The 18,035-nt window shown below is 38.2% G+C and overlaps 1 protein-coding gene across 11 annotated transcripts in view; it reads right to left on the minus strand.

Annotated features, from left to right (window-relative positions):
- PEX5L (peroxisomal biogenesis factor 5 like) overlaps window positions 1-18,035 on the minus strand; it is a 205,476-nt gene that overhangs the window by 59,539 nt on the left and 127,902 nt on the right. For 8 of the 11 annotated variants that reach the window (XM_036017731.1, XM_036017733.1, XM_036017729.1 and 5 more), the window contains 2 exons: window positions 9,931-10,042; window positions 1,914-2,108 (listed from right to left, as the gene is read on the minus strand). In XM_036017731.1, the coding sequence (XP_035873624.1) occupies window positions 1,914-2,108; window positions 9,931-10,042 (307 nt within the window). The remainder of the gene's footprint in view (window positions 1-1,913; window positions 2,109-9,930; window positions 10,043-18,035) is intronic. The other 3 variants (XM_036017728.1, XM_028504609.2, XM_036017732.1) reach the window with 1 other exon arrangement.

Raw genomic sequence — 18,035 nt, forward strand, 5'->3', positions numbered from 1 at the left:
CCTGTCCCTTCCTCTCCACCTCTTTCTGATCTGTATTTTTTCATCTGGAAAATTCCCATTCATCCCTCCAGAGTCTGCTCACACAGCACCTCCTATAAGACGCCTTCTACAACCTTTTGGCAGGGTCAGGGGCTCCATGAAGGTGCTCTTGTAGGAAGAACCTGGGTTTCCTTTTACTGCAACATATACAGTAGCTCCTCTATCTGCGAGGGATACTTTCCAACACGCTCAGTGGATGCTGAAACTGTGGGTGGTACTGAACCCTATATATACCATATTTTTTCCTATACATACACACCTAAGATAAAGTTTAATTTAAAAATTAGGCAATGCTATTGATAGAAGATTCATTCTTACCATAGGACTTTGCAACCTCAGCATATGAATTTTTTCTTTCCTTATTAAATTGAGCACTTTCACCTTTTTACTTCAAGGAAGAACTTAACGAATTCCTTTTGGCATCTCCGAATTGCCAGCATCACTCTCTTGCCCTTCGTGGCCATTATTAAGGAAGCACTGCAGGACACCACAGTTAATCTGGTCACTGAGACAGCTACTAAGTGATGAGTGGGCAGGTAGTGTAGACAGTGTGGAGATGCCGCACACAGGGGTGATTCACATCCTGGGCGAGATGCGGCCAGGCAGCTTGAGACTTCATCATGCTACTCAGAATGGCACACCATTGAAAACTTATAAATTGTTTACTTCTGAAACTTTCCATTCAGCATTTTCAGGCCACAGGTAACTGAAACTTCAGAAAGTGGAAGTGCAAACACAGGGGACTCCTGCAGTGCACATTTGATTATACTCACTGAATCTTTCTTCTCTCTCCCAGCTAGGCTGGAAGCTTACTAAAAAAGAATATAAACTTAACTGAGGCAGAGAGCTTATATCATTTATCTGTGTATTTCTAGCACATAGTATGGAACACAGTAGGTATGCAGAGAAACATTTACTGAACAAATGAATAAATTAATTCATGATCATCTAACATGTACACATTACAGTGCAAAGAGATTTCACATATATATCCCCTTTAATATTTGCCACCTTGTGGATAAGTTACTAATATACTAATTTTATGAATATTTACCCATGTACATATGCATACACATGCACACCAGTCAGTCACAGCCTGGAGAAAAAAGAGTTACCTTCAGCTTTCTAAAATACCTGCCACCTTTATTTCTCCTGAGAAGGAAGAGCTTAATATGACTAGTTCCACGAGCTGAGGGTAAGTCTCGTTTCTCAGGAAGACGTACAGTGGATATTAGTATGGACTTTAAAGTTAATTAGAGCTAGCCTCCAATCTCAGCTCTTCTTCATACTAACTGAGCTCTTGGGCAAATTATTTAAATTTGAAATATTCATTTCTCACTTCCTTTCAAAGAGTTGGGAATGAATTAAAGGACTGATATATATAAAACATGTAACACAGTCCTGGACATCACAAGCCATCACTAAATGGGAGCTGGGATTGTAGTGAATGTATCTTCACACCTATTACAAGTTACCATTCCATCTGGCTGTTCCTGGACTTTGTGTTATAGTTGTTTGTCTGTCTGTCTGTCTCTGTCTGTCGACTGGCTCTCCTGCTTTAGACTGAATGCTCCTAGAGAGCAACACTCATGTCTGATTTTACCTGTAACTCCAGTGCCTAGTGTGGTGTCTGCCACCTGTCAGGAACTCAGTGCATGTGGGTTGAATAAATACATGAGCGACTCCCCATCAGTTACTCAAAGTGGAGCCCCCAACTGTCATTAAGTCCAAGCACAAAAGAAATGTGTCATGCCCAGTTTTCTACATGTAATTCACCCTTCCTGCTCCTTTGCCCATGGTTTTAATGTCCCTTGTGGAACTTCCTTGTTCTCAAGGCAAGGGAGAGCAGCAACGGACACTAGCTACTGCCTCACCTAAATCTAAGGATGACGTCTCCGGGCCTCGAGGAGGCTGGCCTCTCTGCTCAGCATCCGCACCGATGAGATCAGATCCATCAGCCTTCTTCTTGAGGGATGAGGTTTTCGATGAGGCCTCCAACCTCTTGACTTTGGTTTGGGTTTGCGAGACGGGTTCGCTCAGGTCCAGGAGGTCTAAGCCTGTGGTCAACACTAACAGAGACCAAAGAGGTTAAGATTAGCCCAGCCAGAGCTCTGAAGTTATTCTTTAAAACTAGATTTTGGTTGGGTGCAGAAGGAATTTGTGTTTGTGGTGTAGGTTGGAAGCACCAAATTAAAGTTAGGTCGTCATTGATTTGTGAGGACAGTTTGTATTTACATGGGCAAGTTCACTGCCTGTCCTTTTTCCGCATGGTACAAATCTGCAGGGCAGGATTTAGATCAGCCTCACCAGTGATGAAGGCTTGGATGAAATTAAAACGATAAAATTGAATCTGAGTTCAGGTACTATTTACTTTACTGTTTTGCTTTATTTACAGAGAGGTTTATGTTAGAATGCAGTTTTTTTCAAAGAAGAGACAATCTATCATTTTCAGGGATATGCTTGTGAAACAGTTATGAGGATGATTTGGTAAAATTTCTGACTGTCTTTGTGTTTTAATTTCAAACCACGCAAGTAAACATTGTATAATGGAATGTTGTTAATTACCTTTTATCTAACTAAGTGATTTAATCAGAAAATGGCTTGCTGTTTGGGCTGAACTAGAAAGGTGTTTTATAATACACAGTTGATGAATGGGTACACATGGTAATGTCTTTGCTGCTTAATATGCAAGTTTAAATTTCAATGTAGCAAATCAAAAAAGTCTAATGAGGCTTTTACCTCCTAGCAGGTTGATTACATTGTATTAAATACTATGATGTAGACGGAAATAGTAATTTGTTCAAATGCAAACCAGGCAAATGAGAATTAAAAAGGCAAGCTTTGAAACTCTTCATTCTTCTTGCTCTTCCAGTGCAAGTAACCAGTGTTTGACTAGCTCATTGTGAGAGGCTGGCCAGGACCTCTTCACCCAGCTAGCTCAGAAACACCATCAAAGTGACAACAAAACCCCTCGTGTTAACCCTTCCTGGCACTGTCTACAGGAACTGCACCACTCCTTTTGATCTGCCAACTTTTCCTCTTGGTAGGGAACAGATTTTTGTTGATGTCTCAACTCTCTTCCATCTGCTTCCCCCTTGCACTGAAGGCAGGATCAGGGCTCTACTGAGCTCACAACCAGAATTCCTTTAGTACTGTACTGTCCTTGTGAGCTAAGCATCCCTACGGGATCCTTAAGATAGTGTGTCATGCTTTACTCTCCATGATCTTGTCTTCTGATTTCAATTATAAATCACAGTGGCTGCATGTTGATGATGAAGTGGAAAGACCTGCCTATACCACTGTTTAGCTGTGTGACTTGGAATGAGTTTCTTGACCTCTCTGAATTTTAGTTTCCTCATCTGAAAAATGTGGAATTACTAGGCTATCTTTTAAGTATGATACAGAGATACAATTTTCTGATTTGTAAATCAAACGTGTACAATGTCATGCATACAATAAGTACTCGATAAATGTTATTTCCATTCTTTGGTGGCCAATTCATGATGCTTTTCTTTCCTTTTCCTTTCAGTCCTTCTATTTTCCCCTCTTATAATCTCTTCCTATTTTCCTTGGTCCTTTCTATTTCAGGCAAGAATCAGCTCCACACACTGACAGAAAGAGGAAACACCACTGGGAATAAAACGGAGGATGGGACAAAGATAGGGCTCTACAGAAGATGTTATAAAGTCAATTTATCACAAGATGGCCTGAAAGTGTCAGCTCGTTGCATCTGAGCCTTCCTGAGGAGACGGGAGCACTTCCCAATGCTGGGCTGCTCTGAGCTGCTCTGAGATCTGAGGACTGTTTTGTGGCTGACGAGTACTTGAATGTGGGGGGAAAGAAGTGGCGTTCAGAGCGAAGGCACCTGGCTTGATAGCTACAATTTAAGCATGGTACGCAGCCGAGATAGGCTAGGTCACCACACATTTCCTGTCCTTTAAATGTTTAAACAAAAGTTTCCTAGCCACTGTATGTCAGTAGTGATCCTAGGCCCACTGTGATTTCTTTATAATAGAGGGAAGAAAGAGAAAAACCGTCTCTGAAATGCCATTATAGGTCCTTTTTATTCATTGTTGAAAACAATGAGGAATTAGTCACTTGTACCCACTCTGCTTTAAGAAGCAAATTATATAGAACTTATCTACTTTTATATAGGAAATATTTTTGTTACAAATAATAACAGGTAAGTAGTCATTTAATTCTGTAATGCTTCTCACCATTCAGAATAAATGAATTACTATAGAGTGAATTGTGGATTCAAACTTGGCTCAGTAACATTCTTTCCCCTTTCAAACTGTCCTCAGCACTTCCGGTGTTTGTTCTGGGCTCTCACTCCTTTGTTCTTTCCCAGCAAATGTAAAACACATGCTTGGCACACAGAAAAGGCCCAACTTGTTACCCAGGTGATGAAGGGGGTGGCATGAAGGTTGTATAGAAAGCTTTGAAGCCGGAGAATCCCCAGGGACCACAGTTTCAAAAGCACAGAAGGATGGGTGCCAACTTTTACCGTTTGGAGGAAGACAAATCACATTTTAGTGTGTGCGTGTGTGCATGTGTGTGTGCGTGCGCGCACACATGTGTACCTAAGAATTAAAAATAAAGGGTCTCACTGTTCCACATGGGCTTCAAAGATAACATTGCTTGCCACAGATGAGGGTGTCTGCTCTGCTGATGTTCTTAACCCAATTTAAAAGATTCTCTTAGCCATATGAAGGTTTGGGTTCTAGAATATGTGTGTTTAAATTAAGCTAACTGCCTCTCATAGTGGGACGTGAAAATGTATGTGTCCAAGTGTGGTGGTGGTGGTGTGTGTGTGAGAGAGAGAGAGAGAGAGAGAGATAGAGAGAGAGAAAGAGAGAGAGAGAGAAAGAGGGAGAGTTTATGCTGTTGGCTTCTGTGGAGATGGAGGAAGGGACCACTGGCCAAGGAGTTCCGAATATCCTATAGAAGCCTGGAAAAGGCAAGGAAGTGAATTCTCCTTCAGAGCCTCCAGGCAGGATGCAGCCCTGCCGACACCTTGATTTTAGGCCTGCTGACTTCCAGAACCGTAGGATAATAAATCTGTGTTGTTTCAAGACACTCAACTTGTGGCCATTTGTTGCAGCAGGAACAGGAAACTAACATACCAGGTAGGATGGTGTCCACAGGAGGATTCAAACACGGGCCCCTTCCTCCCAAGTGCTCTTGTACTCCTCGCTAGACTTGACCCGAACCATCCACAATGGACTCTATTGATGTGGCTTCAATTATTGTTTGTTTGGGTCCCAATATTTTGTCAGGTTGGGCTGTCTGAGGCATAGCTTAAGTACTTGGAGATTTCAGAAATGTTTTTTTTTTTTTGGATAACCTATTTTCATTGGGTAAAATTCCTGAAGACAGAATACATAAGTATTTGTTTCCATCTATTTCAAGGATGCCTGATTGAGGATCACCCCCTACTGAACTGGAGGGCTCCCTGCGGGCACTGAAGGTGTTTGTGCATTCTGGATTACTCGGGCCCTGGGGGGTGAGGCTGCTTACAGCAGAACCTGTAAGGAAGCCCTGCTTTGATGCTTTGGTGGTAAACACAGTGCTATGAACTGTGAGGATGAAAAGAGAGGATGAATCTTGGGACAAGCCTGACCGGTGCAGTCACAGAACATGCCACAAGGAGCTTGTAGGATCTCTGTTCTGTTTTCTAAGCTACCCTGGCAACCAGAAAACATCATATTCTTCAATGTAGTGGCTGTGAAGCAAAGTCCTTTCAGGAAGGATTTTGCCAATGATGGGAAACAGATAAATTAGACTTAAATAATTCAACCAACTTTTGCCTTTTTACTGGAATATGTAATTAATGCTGCTTCCCACATTTCTAAGTCTTCACCCAGAGGCCTGCCATTTGGCTCATGGCTACTTGGGCTTCATAAATGTGCATTTTGCAAATATTACACTAATTTTGCAGTTAAGGTGTTTGATTAGGTGGCTGTGGTGGAATTGTGAACTTTGTTAAGAGTGCCTCTTCCCATATATACAGGGATCTCTTATACAGGTACTGTGCATGGGGCCCCTATCAAGAGGTGAGATTATTATTTTTTAAACCATGAAAAATCTTTGTACAGTAACTTTCCACCTAATGGCTCAAGTTTATGGATACAATTCTTTTAGATTATGTAGGTTGGTAAATGCAAACCAAGAAGCCCTATTTTTCTTGTGTTTTAGAAAAGAGTCTTTCCTATACTCTGACATATATTAGATTTTCTTTGGAGAATACAGACAATAAGTTATTATTGCAAGTTTTATAATAATTATTTTTCCTATGATATAATTACTATCTTAAAATATCCATTGAGTTGTTACTTTTAGAACATTTGATACATGCATCTGTGTATAATATATATTTATTTACCTTTTTAAAATCAAGGATATTAGCAATGACATTGAGCTACCTATCACCTATGACTATAGTGTGCGGAGGTCAATGAATTAGCTATATACTAGATTACAAATGAATTAAAGATAATCTTGGATGTTAATAGCAAAAAAAAGATGAGCTTGAAGTTATCATCATTGGATGACAAGAAGTTACTTCTAGTGCAAAAAGCAAGCAGAAAGTAAAAAAGATAATTGAAATACAGAGACAAAATGATCATTTAAAACTCTCTTGAGGTAGAAGATCGATATGTTCTTTTAGGGTTAGTAGAAATAAATCTCATCATCTAACTGACCTTTGGAAGAGATAAATATTTCTTTACTTTGTGTTAATTTATATAAGAACTATATTCCTTAAACATTTAAGTAAATGTCAAGATGGCAGCACCCTGACTTTAATTTGTCATTGGAAGAAAATACCCAGTAAAAATGCCTCTTTTTTTAACATAAGGTTCTTCAAAGTTCAGCTTGATTGACTTGGCACAAACATGAAGCAGGATTTTTTCCATATTTTAGTCCAAGATTATTTAATATGCATTGTAAGCATGAAGATATACATAATACCTGGTATGCCATAGATAACATTCAATGACTATTCTGATTTCTCAATGTAATTTCATACTCTTCTATAAAATGACAGTGTTTCATTTAAAAATTACTACTTTATTAAAAATTTGGGTAGTAAATGATAACTCTATCTTCTTCCTAGAACCTTTAACTATAAAATTATTGGAACAAATTAGAATTCTTTCCAAGGTGTTTGAATGCTACAACATTTCCTTTTCAAAGACGTGTAATAATGTGATGTTGCATATTGAGATGTAAATTGTGGGCTTTGTAATAATTAAAAAATAACTATATTTCTTAGGTATTAAAGCATATTGTGTTGCACTGGCCAGGTGGCTCAGGTGGCTGGAGAGTCCTCACATGCACTGAAAGTTTGTGGGTTTGATTGCCAGCTGAGGCACATATGCGAGCCAACAGATCGATGTTTCTCTCTCTCTCTCTCTCTGAAAAATCCATAAACATATCTCTGGGTGAGAATTAAAAACATTGTGTTTCAGCCATAAGATATACTTTTAAGATTAAAAACCACTATCACAGAAGAATCTTCCTTCAGGATAAAAATCTGTGTGACCCAGATGTATTGAATGCTGAGGCTGAGAAAAGAAAAATCCAGTCTCAAAATATCACTTTTCCTGACCCCCTTCTTTGAAGGGTGTTATGGACTGAATTGTGTCCCCTCAGAAAAACCTCATCTATTGAAGTCTTAACCCCCACTACTGGTATGCCAGTATACCGGCATATGACTTCATTTGGCAAGAGGGTCATTAGAGATATAATCAGTTGAATCATATTGGAGTAGGAGGCCTTATAAAAAAGGGAAATTTGGAGACGTACACATGGGAAGGATGTCAGGTGAAGACTAGAGTTATGCTGCCTCAAGCTAAGGAACTACCAGGAACTAGGAGAGATGCCTAGAATAGATCCTTCCCAAGCACTTTCAGAGGGAGAATGGCTCTACTGACCTTGATTTTGTACTAGGTTCCAGTTTGTGACACTTTGCCATGGCAGGGCTAGGAACTGATACAGAGTCAATACTGTGGGTTTGGGGATTGCAAGAAATTATATATACTTTTGATTTTTTCCTCCAATATTTCACCTGTATCTCTTTTGTATGTTAGAAAAACCAACATGAAAGTAGCTCTTGAGTCAAATATCATGTTGCTGTTTCTGGTGGGCTCTTCCTAAGTGGCTCAGTTTTAGCATCGGTTAGAACTGGCAAGTGCAGAGGATACTGGAATCAAGACCTGAGAATTCTACACTTGACAGCTTTTCTGAGAACAGTGGGACTTCTTAGTGCACCCAGTTCTCGGAGAGTTCCCTGTGGTTACAAACACAAGGCTCCTCTGCATTCTTCTGGGGGTAGCTTTCCGGGTTTGGAGGGGGAGAAATCCAGTTTCACAGATAAGGAGGATGAATCTGATCTGACAGCGTGTGAATTTACTTAATTTCCTCCCTGAAATGTAACAAGCACAATTTTATTTGTTTGATTACTCAAAGTGATAGCTCAGTTCAGAAAAATGATTGCATTGGTGTGATGTACAGAAAACTAATGCGTTTAAAAAGGGAAGTGTTGGAGGTACTGTTTTTCAGCTGATGGCTAACGAGAAAGGTAGTACCTGATAGAGCTCACGTGGTGCTCAGTACTTGCCTAGATTGCTTCCTGTAATTTTCCCAAGTAGCCTATGAGATCTAGATCTTACTATCACTAGATAGATTAGGGAACAGACTTAATTTAGTTAAGCAACTTGCCCAAAGACACAGCTGCTAAGTGGCAGAGCTGAGGTTTGAAATCATAAACTTTGACCCCAGAGACTGTAGACTACACTGCCACATCAAGTGCCTCTCTCTTATGTTAATTACTCTTGTTGGAATTTTTAGCACTCTTTAAAAATCATAATTTCCTTCATCTGTGATTTTCTTCACTTAAAAGTATAATGAAAATACTCCAGGCAACAGCGAGCTGAGGACACAATGGGGAAATGGAACTAATTTAACAAGATGGTATGTGATTATCATATTCTTTCCCCATTAAATTTTCTCCTGCAATCCAACAAACCTTTACTCTCTGATTCTGCACATCATTTTTTCATTCCTATTTGAACAACATGCCTTTGAATATGAATGTTAGCTGAAGGAGATCAATGCAGAAAGGCTGCCCCTGATACAGAAGGGGAAAATTAGCTTTTGAGGCAAATCTTATGTTGCTCCCCCAGGGTGGGCCCTACCTGAGTGACTTAGTTTTAGTATCTGTGAGAACTGGAAAGTGCAGAGGGCACTGAAGAAAGGGTGACTCATACCTGTGGTATCCTACAATGCCCATTGGGTGAATACTGGTTAGTGCCTGGCAGATGATCGTTCCTGGTTGAGTAGGCTTAATTTCAGGAGAACATACAAACAAACTGTTGTAAGAGGGAGCGAGTGACTCATTTACATGACTGAAAATGAAATTGGCTGTACAATATCCCAAGTCTCTGGGACATTTTAATTGTCATTTCAATCCACTTGAAGGGGCTGCCTATATTTTTATATTACTTGACTTTTGTTTGTCATATAAAGAATTTCCAGCCAGAACTTGGAAAATGTTACTTTGAAATAGATGCTTTTGTTTTAAAGGTTTCCTAACATGATGTGACTTGAGATGAGGTGTAAATATGAAAATATATGCATAGAAAAATGATTCATTGCTAATGGTGGCAGGCTAATGTTCAGCACATTTGGTTGTGTACTATATATCACAGTTTCTTATAGTATAATGCACAGTGATTTATTGGCTTAGGGTGAATGGTGTATGTTCTAAAGTTTAAGTTGGTTGTAAACATTATCCTCCACTTAAAATGAATTATGGAAAAGAACCATCTATTTTACTAGAGTGAAAATTAACTCTACTTGAGAATCAGTTACAAGTGAAAGAATTACCAGCTGTGTTGGACGTTACTGGCCTTGCTATTGCCTCCGATTTGGTTTCACAGAGAAAGTCATCGATGGAGGGACTCAGGAGGGGTCTGCTTTCTTGCTGTTCATTCACCAGCTGAGAACAAATGAACACAGGTGTCAAAGGGCATGTTAAACTGCAGAATCAGACAAGTTAAAATGCAGCCTTGCAACAAAATGAGAATAGCAAGCCTACCAAAAAAATAAATAAACCAATAAATAATGGGGTAGGGACAAGAAAGAAAAAAAAATACCAGGGATAGGGAATGAGCCTTTTAGCGCTGTCAATATTTTTGATGCAGCCAACTTCAATTTTTAAAGCTCAAGCCTTTGTTCCTTCTCCTAGAACAGTTTTAGAATTATTCTCAATTTCAATATGAAGAAAGTGATGGCTATTGAATCACTGTTCCTAAGGGCCAATCTCACTCTTCACTCGGACAATAAGCTCCTACCGAGACCTGGAACAGTGGCTTCAGACTTTGAGGTGACACATTCTGGTCAGGACTGGTCAGTCAGTGTTTTGTGGTAACAGCACACACACAGATCTGTGTGTGTTGTGGGGGTGGTATTCTTTCTCCCCCTCTTAAAAAGCTCAAGTCACCTACTGGCACACACCCTTCCTTACATTTCCTTGGAATGCTTCTGTAGTGCATAACAAATATTATTTAGAAAAAGTACAAAATATTGTTGTATTAACTGTCCTGTCATATGAACTACATATCCAGTAGCTTTGTCTGTGAAAACCCATATATAAAACAGATGCTTGTGAATTCAGTTATATTTTCCCACTGGCTTATTCTCTAATTTCAGAAACCTCTCAGTTTGATTTTTCGAGGGTCTCTGTTTACTACCATCTGTCTATTTACTACCAGTTCTTCTGCACCTCTTGGATCCAGACTTCCTTAAGTTCTGCTTCTGTGGTTAAGAGAAAAAATAGACTTATGATGCAAAAGTGGCTAATCCCTAAATTAACTTTCAATTTCCGGAGATTTTATATTAGCCTTTCTTAAAATAGGCATAACCATCTAGTTTTATACATATTATAAAAAAAGGTGTGTCTGAAATATCTAGATTTTTAAAATACTTCTTTGCAAGGCTGTATTTTAAGAAACATAGAAAATAGCAAATGAAGTGTTTTTGGAACATTACCAAATCAAAATATTTTATGTGACTCTACTCATTTTCACTCCATTATTTCTTTAATAGAGTGTCCGTGGTATTACAGTTTAGAGCTTATGGAAGATGGCAAGAGACCTAAAGTTGATGGTAAATGTAAAAAGAAAAAATGCAATGCTATTATTACTGAAGGAGGAATATGGAAACATTTAGTGATTATTTAGGGACTGAAAACCAAGAGGCACATCTGGTACTTATTCCTGTTCATCCTATGATTTAAACATGGAGAAATCTCAGATCTTCTCTAGAGTTTAAGGTTTTGACGTAGAGTTAGTAATTTGATTTTCATGCATATTCATATGTGGATATTATCAAGGAGTAAGCCCTGAGACTACCCATTTCCTTTTAATGTTCAAGTTACAGTGATAGACATTTCTTCAATTATTATAAGTTTAGTGTTACTTTGTCTAAAAACTCACAGGTGTTTCTAGGAATCAAATTATCCAAGGTCTGTTTGGGTCTTAGCCTTTTTTTGGGAGGATGCTCCTTTAACCGATGAGTGAAACTCTGAGTGCCTTTAAATTTTGTTTTCTGAATCTGAACAGTCTTGGGAGTCATTCTTCTTATTTATATTAAAATATTTTTTAATGTTGAGAGACTATGAACCTTTTATGTTTCTGGGGTAACATATATTCGAAGTTTTGTAAATGCCATGGTCTATTTGAATTTAGGAATGATTTATAATATTGTCTGGCATAAAAGTCAGTTTTATTACCTGGAAATGTAGTTGAAAGCACTGACATAGAATACAGTATACTAGAAAGTGAAGAAAGGGTTAAACATCAGTGATTCTGTGTGCTCTTCTGAATCCATAAAACTCCCTATATACTTTTTCTGAAAATGAGATTAGTTTTCTAGGACCTGTATTTCATTTACAGTTTGTTCATGTAAAAACTTTGTGTATGAAGGTGCTTCCAAAGGACACATACAGTAACATATATTTCTTGGTAGCACTTGCCCTTTTAACCATATGTGCTCAGCGTTAACGACCCACCTGATGTGGTATTACCAGAGTGGTGCGGTGGTCCTGACTTAGCCACAGGGCTAATCTCTAGGCTGTGTCATTCTCATTTCAAATGAGACTGGGTTCTCCTGTGCTATAAACATTCATGGAGGGTGAAGGTCATCATCAGATATGGCACCATGCTCTACTCAAACAAATTAGTGTAACAGGCTTGCATGGACTCAGCAGTGTGTTCTGATTACTTGGTCTCTGGTTCTAGGTCTCATAGATCTATTGGCTAAAGTGCATAAGGTACAAAGAGTAAGTATAACAACTGCAACTTTAAAAGTTATATATATGTATGTGCAATGTCACAACTATCTTTTTGATAGACATTATTCCTCTGAAGAAGTCTGATGATAATGATAGATCCCTAAAGATAATCTAGTCATTCTCTTAGTAATAATTTCAAGATCAATAATTAATTTAAAGATAAGTTATAGTCCACAAAATCCCCATGTACTTTTTCTTTACTTTGCATACAATTAAATTCCTTTGTAGAACAGACATAAATTATCTAGTTTTAGTAGTCCAGGGTGTTAGGTTTCCATACATGCTTTTAGCTGTAAACATTGAAAAATGATAGTCTACATTTGATAAAAAGGATTCTAGAAAGTAAGACCTTTGTGCACATAAATATCTAAATGGAAAAAAAGGAAAAAGCACAATTAATTGAGAGGCTTGTCCTTTTAGGCAAGTCTGCTTTATTGAAGGTAATAGGACTTTTTTGGAGTCTCCCACCTCTTCTGCACTTCAGACGAATTTTGTGGAGAAAGCATCTCTAGCATTCTCAGATTTTCTCTACCAAAGAGGAGGTTCTTCAGAGAGACCCTAGGGAGCCCAGGACAAGGCTTAGCTCCTCCAGTCTTTTCCTAATCCTCTGCCTGATAAGGTCTGTGTCTCTCCCACACCTACTGTCTTGTTTCTGACCACATTTCATACCTGGACGATGGAGCTGTTGTCTCTGCCCAATTCCCTTGGCTCTCTTCCCTTAGCTGCTCCTGTGGCTCTCTGCCATAGATACAAATCAGAGGGCATAAACTACTTTCTGAGTCAGAATTTTTCAAGCTGCAGCACAACCTAGCTCTTGGGAAATGCTGGGGCTGGAGTTGGGGATGGTAGTCAGACTCGGAGGTGAAGAAGATAAAGGGCCAGATCTCAGATGGCATGGGAAGGTAATTTGGGAACTGAAACTTTTTTGGTTTTGATTGACATGTGGAAGATAAAACAGGAGATACCATAAAGAAATCTTTTTCGTAAACTCTGAGGTCAGAGGCTATGGCTTACTCATATTTATATTCTTCACAACTTCAAATAGAACATCTTCGTATAAGGAGGGCTCAATAAATGGCTACCACATGGGACATTGACTTTGCAGAAACCGAGGATATAAAAAGATCTATCTTAAACAGTCCAATTTCGAACTGTATCTTCAGTCAGATGAATTTAGGAGTCATTATTTTAACCATACTAAGTCCAATTTTATTTTTATTTGTGTAGATAAGAATAGCTTTTCACATGACTTCCTGCTCTGCATTTTCAAACAAGTTCATGGTTTTCCTATGGTGATTTGAGAATAAGTAATTCTTTTAGGTCATAAAAAAATTGCAAACTAAGCAGAATCCCCCGAATAGTTCCCCTAAGCTTTACTTCCAAGTTGTGTATCATATATTCTCTCATTATTCACTGATGGGATACTGCTTGTCTTTCTCTTAGAATTACTTCCTTCAGTTTAAAAATACTTTATGAACTTGCAATATTTCATCCTTTGGGTACAGAGCGCATTGATGTTATAAAAATAGTGAAAGGTGAATCAAAAGGTTTCTGATTTTTTTTTTTGAATAACCGAGTTGGAGTAATGGCGATTTTAGTCTAATCAGACTACCATACTGAGTTAAAGTGATCCACTTCGTTAATTGCTAAGGCGTATATCTCACTTTGTTTACATTTAAATTTTGTATTTCTTATTCCTCTTTGGTTCCCTTCTTAATGTTTAGATAAGTTCAAAGGCCTTTCTCATGGTGATACATCCTTATTTCTTCTCTTCTAGGACCCTGTTCTACTACACATTGGGAAACTTCGGTGCCTGGCAGTGAGTGCCTTCTTATAGCATCTCCACGCTCCCATCCTTTACCCAGTTTTACCTGTTTCCCTCCCCCTAGGAGGGACTTCTTTGTGAGTAGAGACTTTATCCACTTAATTTTTGCAGCTCAGAGTAGCAGTTTAATAAATGTTGACTGATTTTATACAGTTTACTTGAATGGTGAATTGTAGAAAAGAATGGTTGCATAGGCATCCTCAATTTTATACTGGGTTTGACCAACTCACAGAGAGGCAAGGGGGCCTCAGAAATGTTTACCAATTTCCTGACCGGTTTTAAACCCCACATCTAGGTCCATTTCCCCCCATTGGCACATCATTTAAGTGTTTGGAAACCTGGATGTAGCTAAAGGAACATTTCCAAATGCAAGGCTTCTATCAAAAAAGGCAGGAATGCACAGTGGATGCCTAAGGAGAAAAATTGAACTAAAGGCACAGGCCGGCTCCACGACATCCTTGGAAGAAGGACATAGATCCATGCCAGTGGGAGGCCAGTGACAGTTCAAGACACGACACTACTACCTCCCTACAACACTAAAATCCCAGTTAGGGATTTTAAATCTGAGATTCAAATTGGGAGATTTTGAGGGAAATCCCTTACATGGTCAATGGACATGAAAACAAAAGGAAACAGAAGTTAGAAGATCGGTGAGGACTTGCACGGAGGGGCTCCCTGACACTCAGAATTCCAACGACTGTCGAACGTTGCACTTTCTTTGTAATCACAGGTTGTGAATGAAATATTCAGTCAGATGTCTTCAATTTACTTATGACTTAGACTGGGTTAGTTGATATGGCTAATATTAGCCATCACAGGACCAAACCAGTTTTTATTTTATATCGGCACTGTGTTTTGTGATGAACAAAATGCAGACAATATCATCCAGATTTAATGAGTTATGGTCTGTTTTTAAACTATCTAAAAATGCATTTGCCTTAGTTCAACTTCAGTTTCTCTAATTTCAGTGTTAAAAATGAAATTATTATATGACCTAAGCTAAGAGGGGAATACTTAACCAAGGCGAAAGGAGAGTATTTTGCTTTTGAATACTGTCTGCTATTTAAGCTCCAGCATATGTCTCTATAGCTGGTTTGTGACTAAAATCTAAGCTTATTTGTCTTTAACCAATATCTTGCTTAGGTGTTTCACTAAAAAATATACAGCTAAAAGGTTTGTGGTAACTTGTATCATTGCAAATTAACTTCTAGCTAAAATACATTTTATATGATTAAACAAGGTCTGTAAAAGATAATAATTCACGATTCCATAACTTTACACTTCAGATTGATGATCTCAAACTGTTGTTTTAGTTTAAAGTAAATATTCTGTTTTTGTTTTTAAACATTTTAGTACTTAAAGAATAATTTTAACTTATAACATTGAAGCTAGTACATTAAAAAACAGCTAAAAATATCTGATATTTGTAATATTGATGAAAAAATTTGTAATAATATACTATGTCTTTTATCTCATTTAAATAATAGAAGAAATTTTAGATAGTTTTATTTCTATGTAAATAAAAACACAAATATGCTTTTAATAGGTATATCTTGATGCATTTTGAAATGCCTTTATTATTTGTGAAACTGTTGATTCAAAGCATGTGTCACCTGTTATGTAGGTTTCATTTGTAATATTGTAATTGAACTATTTGTTTATGGCTTTATTAGTGTTACCCAAATTTAGAAATCTGTGCGATGCCCATCAAAATTGTGACCATATCAAAACTAAGGTAACTGACTAAATCCATTACAAAGGCAACTAAATCATTATCGCAAGTCCCTTAAGTGTTCAGGCTTTGGTAGCTTTGTCGGGCTAACTCTGACACTGGAGAGAATTAATTTTTTATGAGCTAATAGTACTAATGGTTCTGTCCCACCCCACTTTTTATACAGTGTGTGGGTCTCAGGGGATCTTCTTGCAAAGGACAACCATGTGATAACTTGTAACTCTTTGACTTGATCTAAATCTCAAATGACTACAAATATTTTCCTGACATGGTAGTTGGATTTATATGTGTGAATTTATTTGTGGGAAAATGAACAGGTATTATTCTTCACAACGTGAGAAGTACTAACACTAGGGCAGGCAGGAGAACATACTTAAAGCAATTGTTTCAAGTTAGTAATAGAAGGATATATTTAGTAGCTTTGAGAATGTTTTTCCAATCAAGGACATTCCTTTTTTATTTTTATTAGACACAGACAATTAAATCAATATTAAGGTGTAAGGGATAGGGGCAGATAGAAAAAGGAAGGCTGAGTTTGCCTCCCCAAAACTTCCTAAACAATAAGAGATGTGCAACACACAGTGGTAAGACATGGTGCTCTGCAGCAAACAGTCAATGGGATGCACCTTGTTTAAAAAAAGTGCCTGGAGATGTGGTTAAAATGGAAATCTCTTAAGGTCCCTTATGAGAGAAAAATATTTGTTAAAGTCATTTTCAAAAAGAATACATTTTTCTACAATATAATGAGTCTCTGGTACATAGTTTCCTCCTCTGTCTTCACAGTGGACTTATTTACCCCATTACAGTCTAGAGCAGTGCTGTTCCATAGAAATATAAAGAGAGCCTGGGAATTTTAAACTTCCTAATAGCTATTTTTTTCAAAAGTGAAAAGAAACAGGTGAAAATAATTTTAACAATACACTTTATTTAGCCCAGTATAGCCAAAGTATTATCATTTCAAGATGTAATCAATATAAAATTATTAATGTGCCAGTTTATATTATTATTTTAAATCTTTTTTAAGGTTTTATTTTAATTATTTTTAGAGAGAGGAGGAGGGAGAGAAACATCAGTTTGTGGTTGCCTCTCACGTGTCCCCCATTGGGGACCTGGCCTGCCACCCAGGCATGTGCTCTGACTGGGAATTGAACTGGCGACCCTTTGGTTTGTAGCCCACACTCAATCCACTAAGCTACACCAGCCAGGGCTGTATTATTTTTCTTTGGACTGAAGCTTGAAAATCTGGTGTGTATTTTATACTTACAGTACACCTCAGTTTGGGGTGGTTACAAAGTACTCAAGAGCCACAGTGGCTAGTGTCTACTGCATTGGACAGCACAGGTCTATAGAAACTTTTTCTTCAAAGACTTGCTGATTTCCCTATTTTGTCTTTCCTTCAATCTTTTCATCAATGCACACTTGTTTCCATACTGTTTGACTTACAGTATTAGTCTAGCATGAACTTGAGCTTCTTTGAAATGCTTGATGTATTGTTTGTTACTACAGACACAAAAGAACCGTTCTCAGGGGCTCAGCCATCTCTGAGTTCAGGTCGCCTGGCTAAGTCTTCTGTTTTGTTCAATTTATTTATGTGTTATAAATGACTCCACTGGAATAAGTCTGGCTCTCAAAGTGACTGTAGTAATCACACAATACAAAAAAAGATGCTTCAGTGTATTCAGCACTTACAATCTGTTGAATAAGGAGTTACAAAACAAGTTAGGAACTCTGTTTCAAGGACTTAATCTGTATTTTATCCATTGTGATTGTCCCAGGAGAGACAGCAATTAGCTTCAGACATATCTGAAACCTGTCAATGAGCAGCTGGCATTGACATACTAGTGATGAAGATGAGCCAATGTATTCAGCAGTATGTGGCACTATGTCATAAGGGGCTTTACAGAAGACATGGGACAGACATGTTTCAAGATATTCATACATTCACAGGATCACGAGTAAGAATGTGGTATGGTACACAGACGGGATGCTGTGGTTGCCATGAGGAGTACTCACTTTTTCAGATCATTCTGCTGCTTTTTGGCTTGTGCACGCCACTGGTGCATAGCAGGGAGGAAGCCACT

The sequence above is a fragment of the Phyllostomus discolor genome, chromosome 2 (assembly GCF_004126475.2).
Source record: "Phyllostomus discolor isolate MPI-MPIP mPhyDis1 chromosome 2, mPhyDis1.pri.v3, whole genome shotgun sequence".
NCBI lineage: Eukaryota > Metazoa > Chordata > Mammalia > Chiroptera > Phyllostomidae > Phyllostomus > Phyllostomus discolor.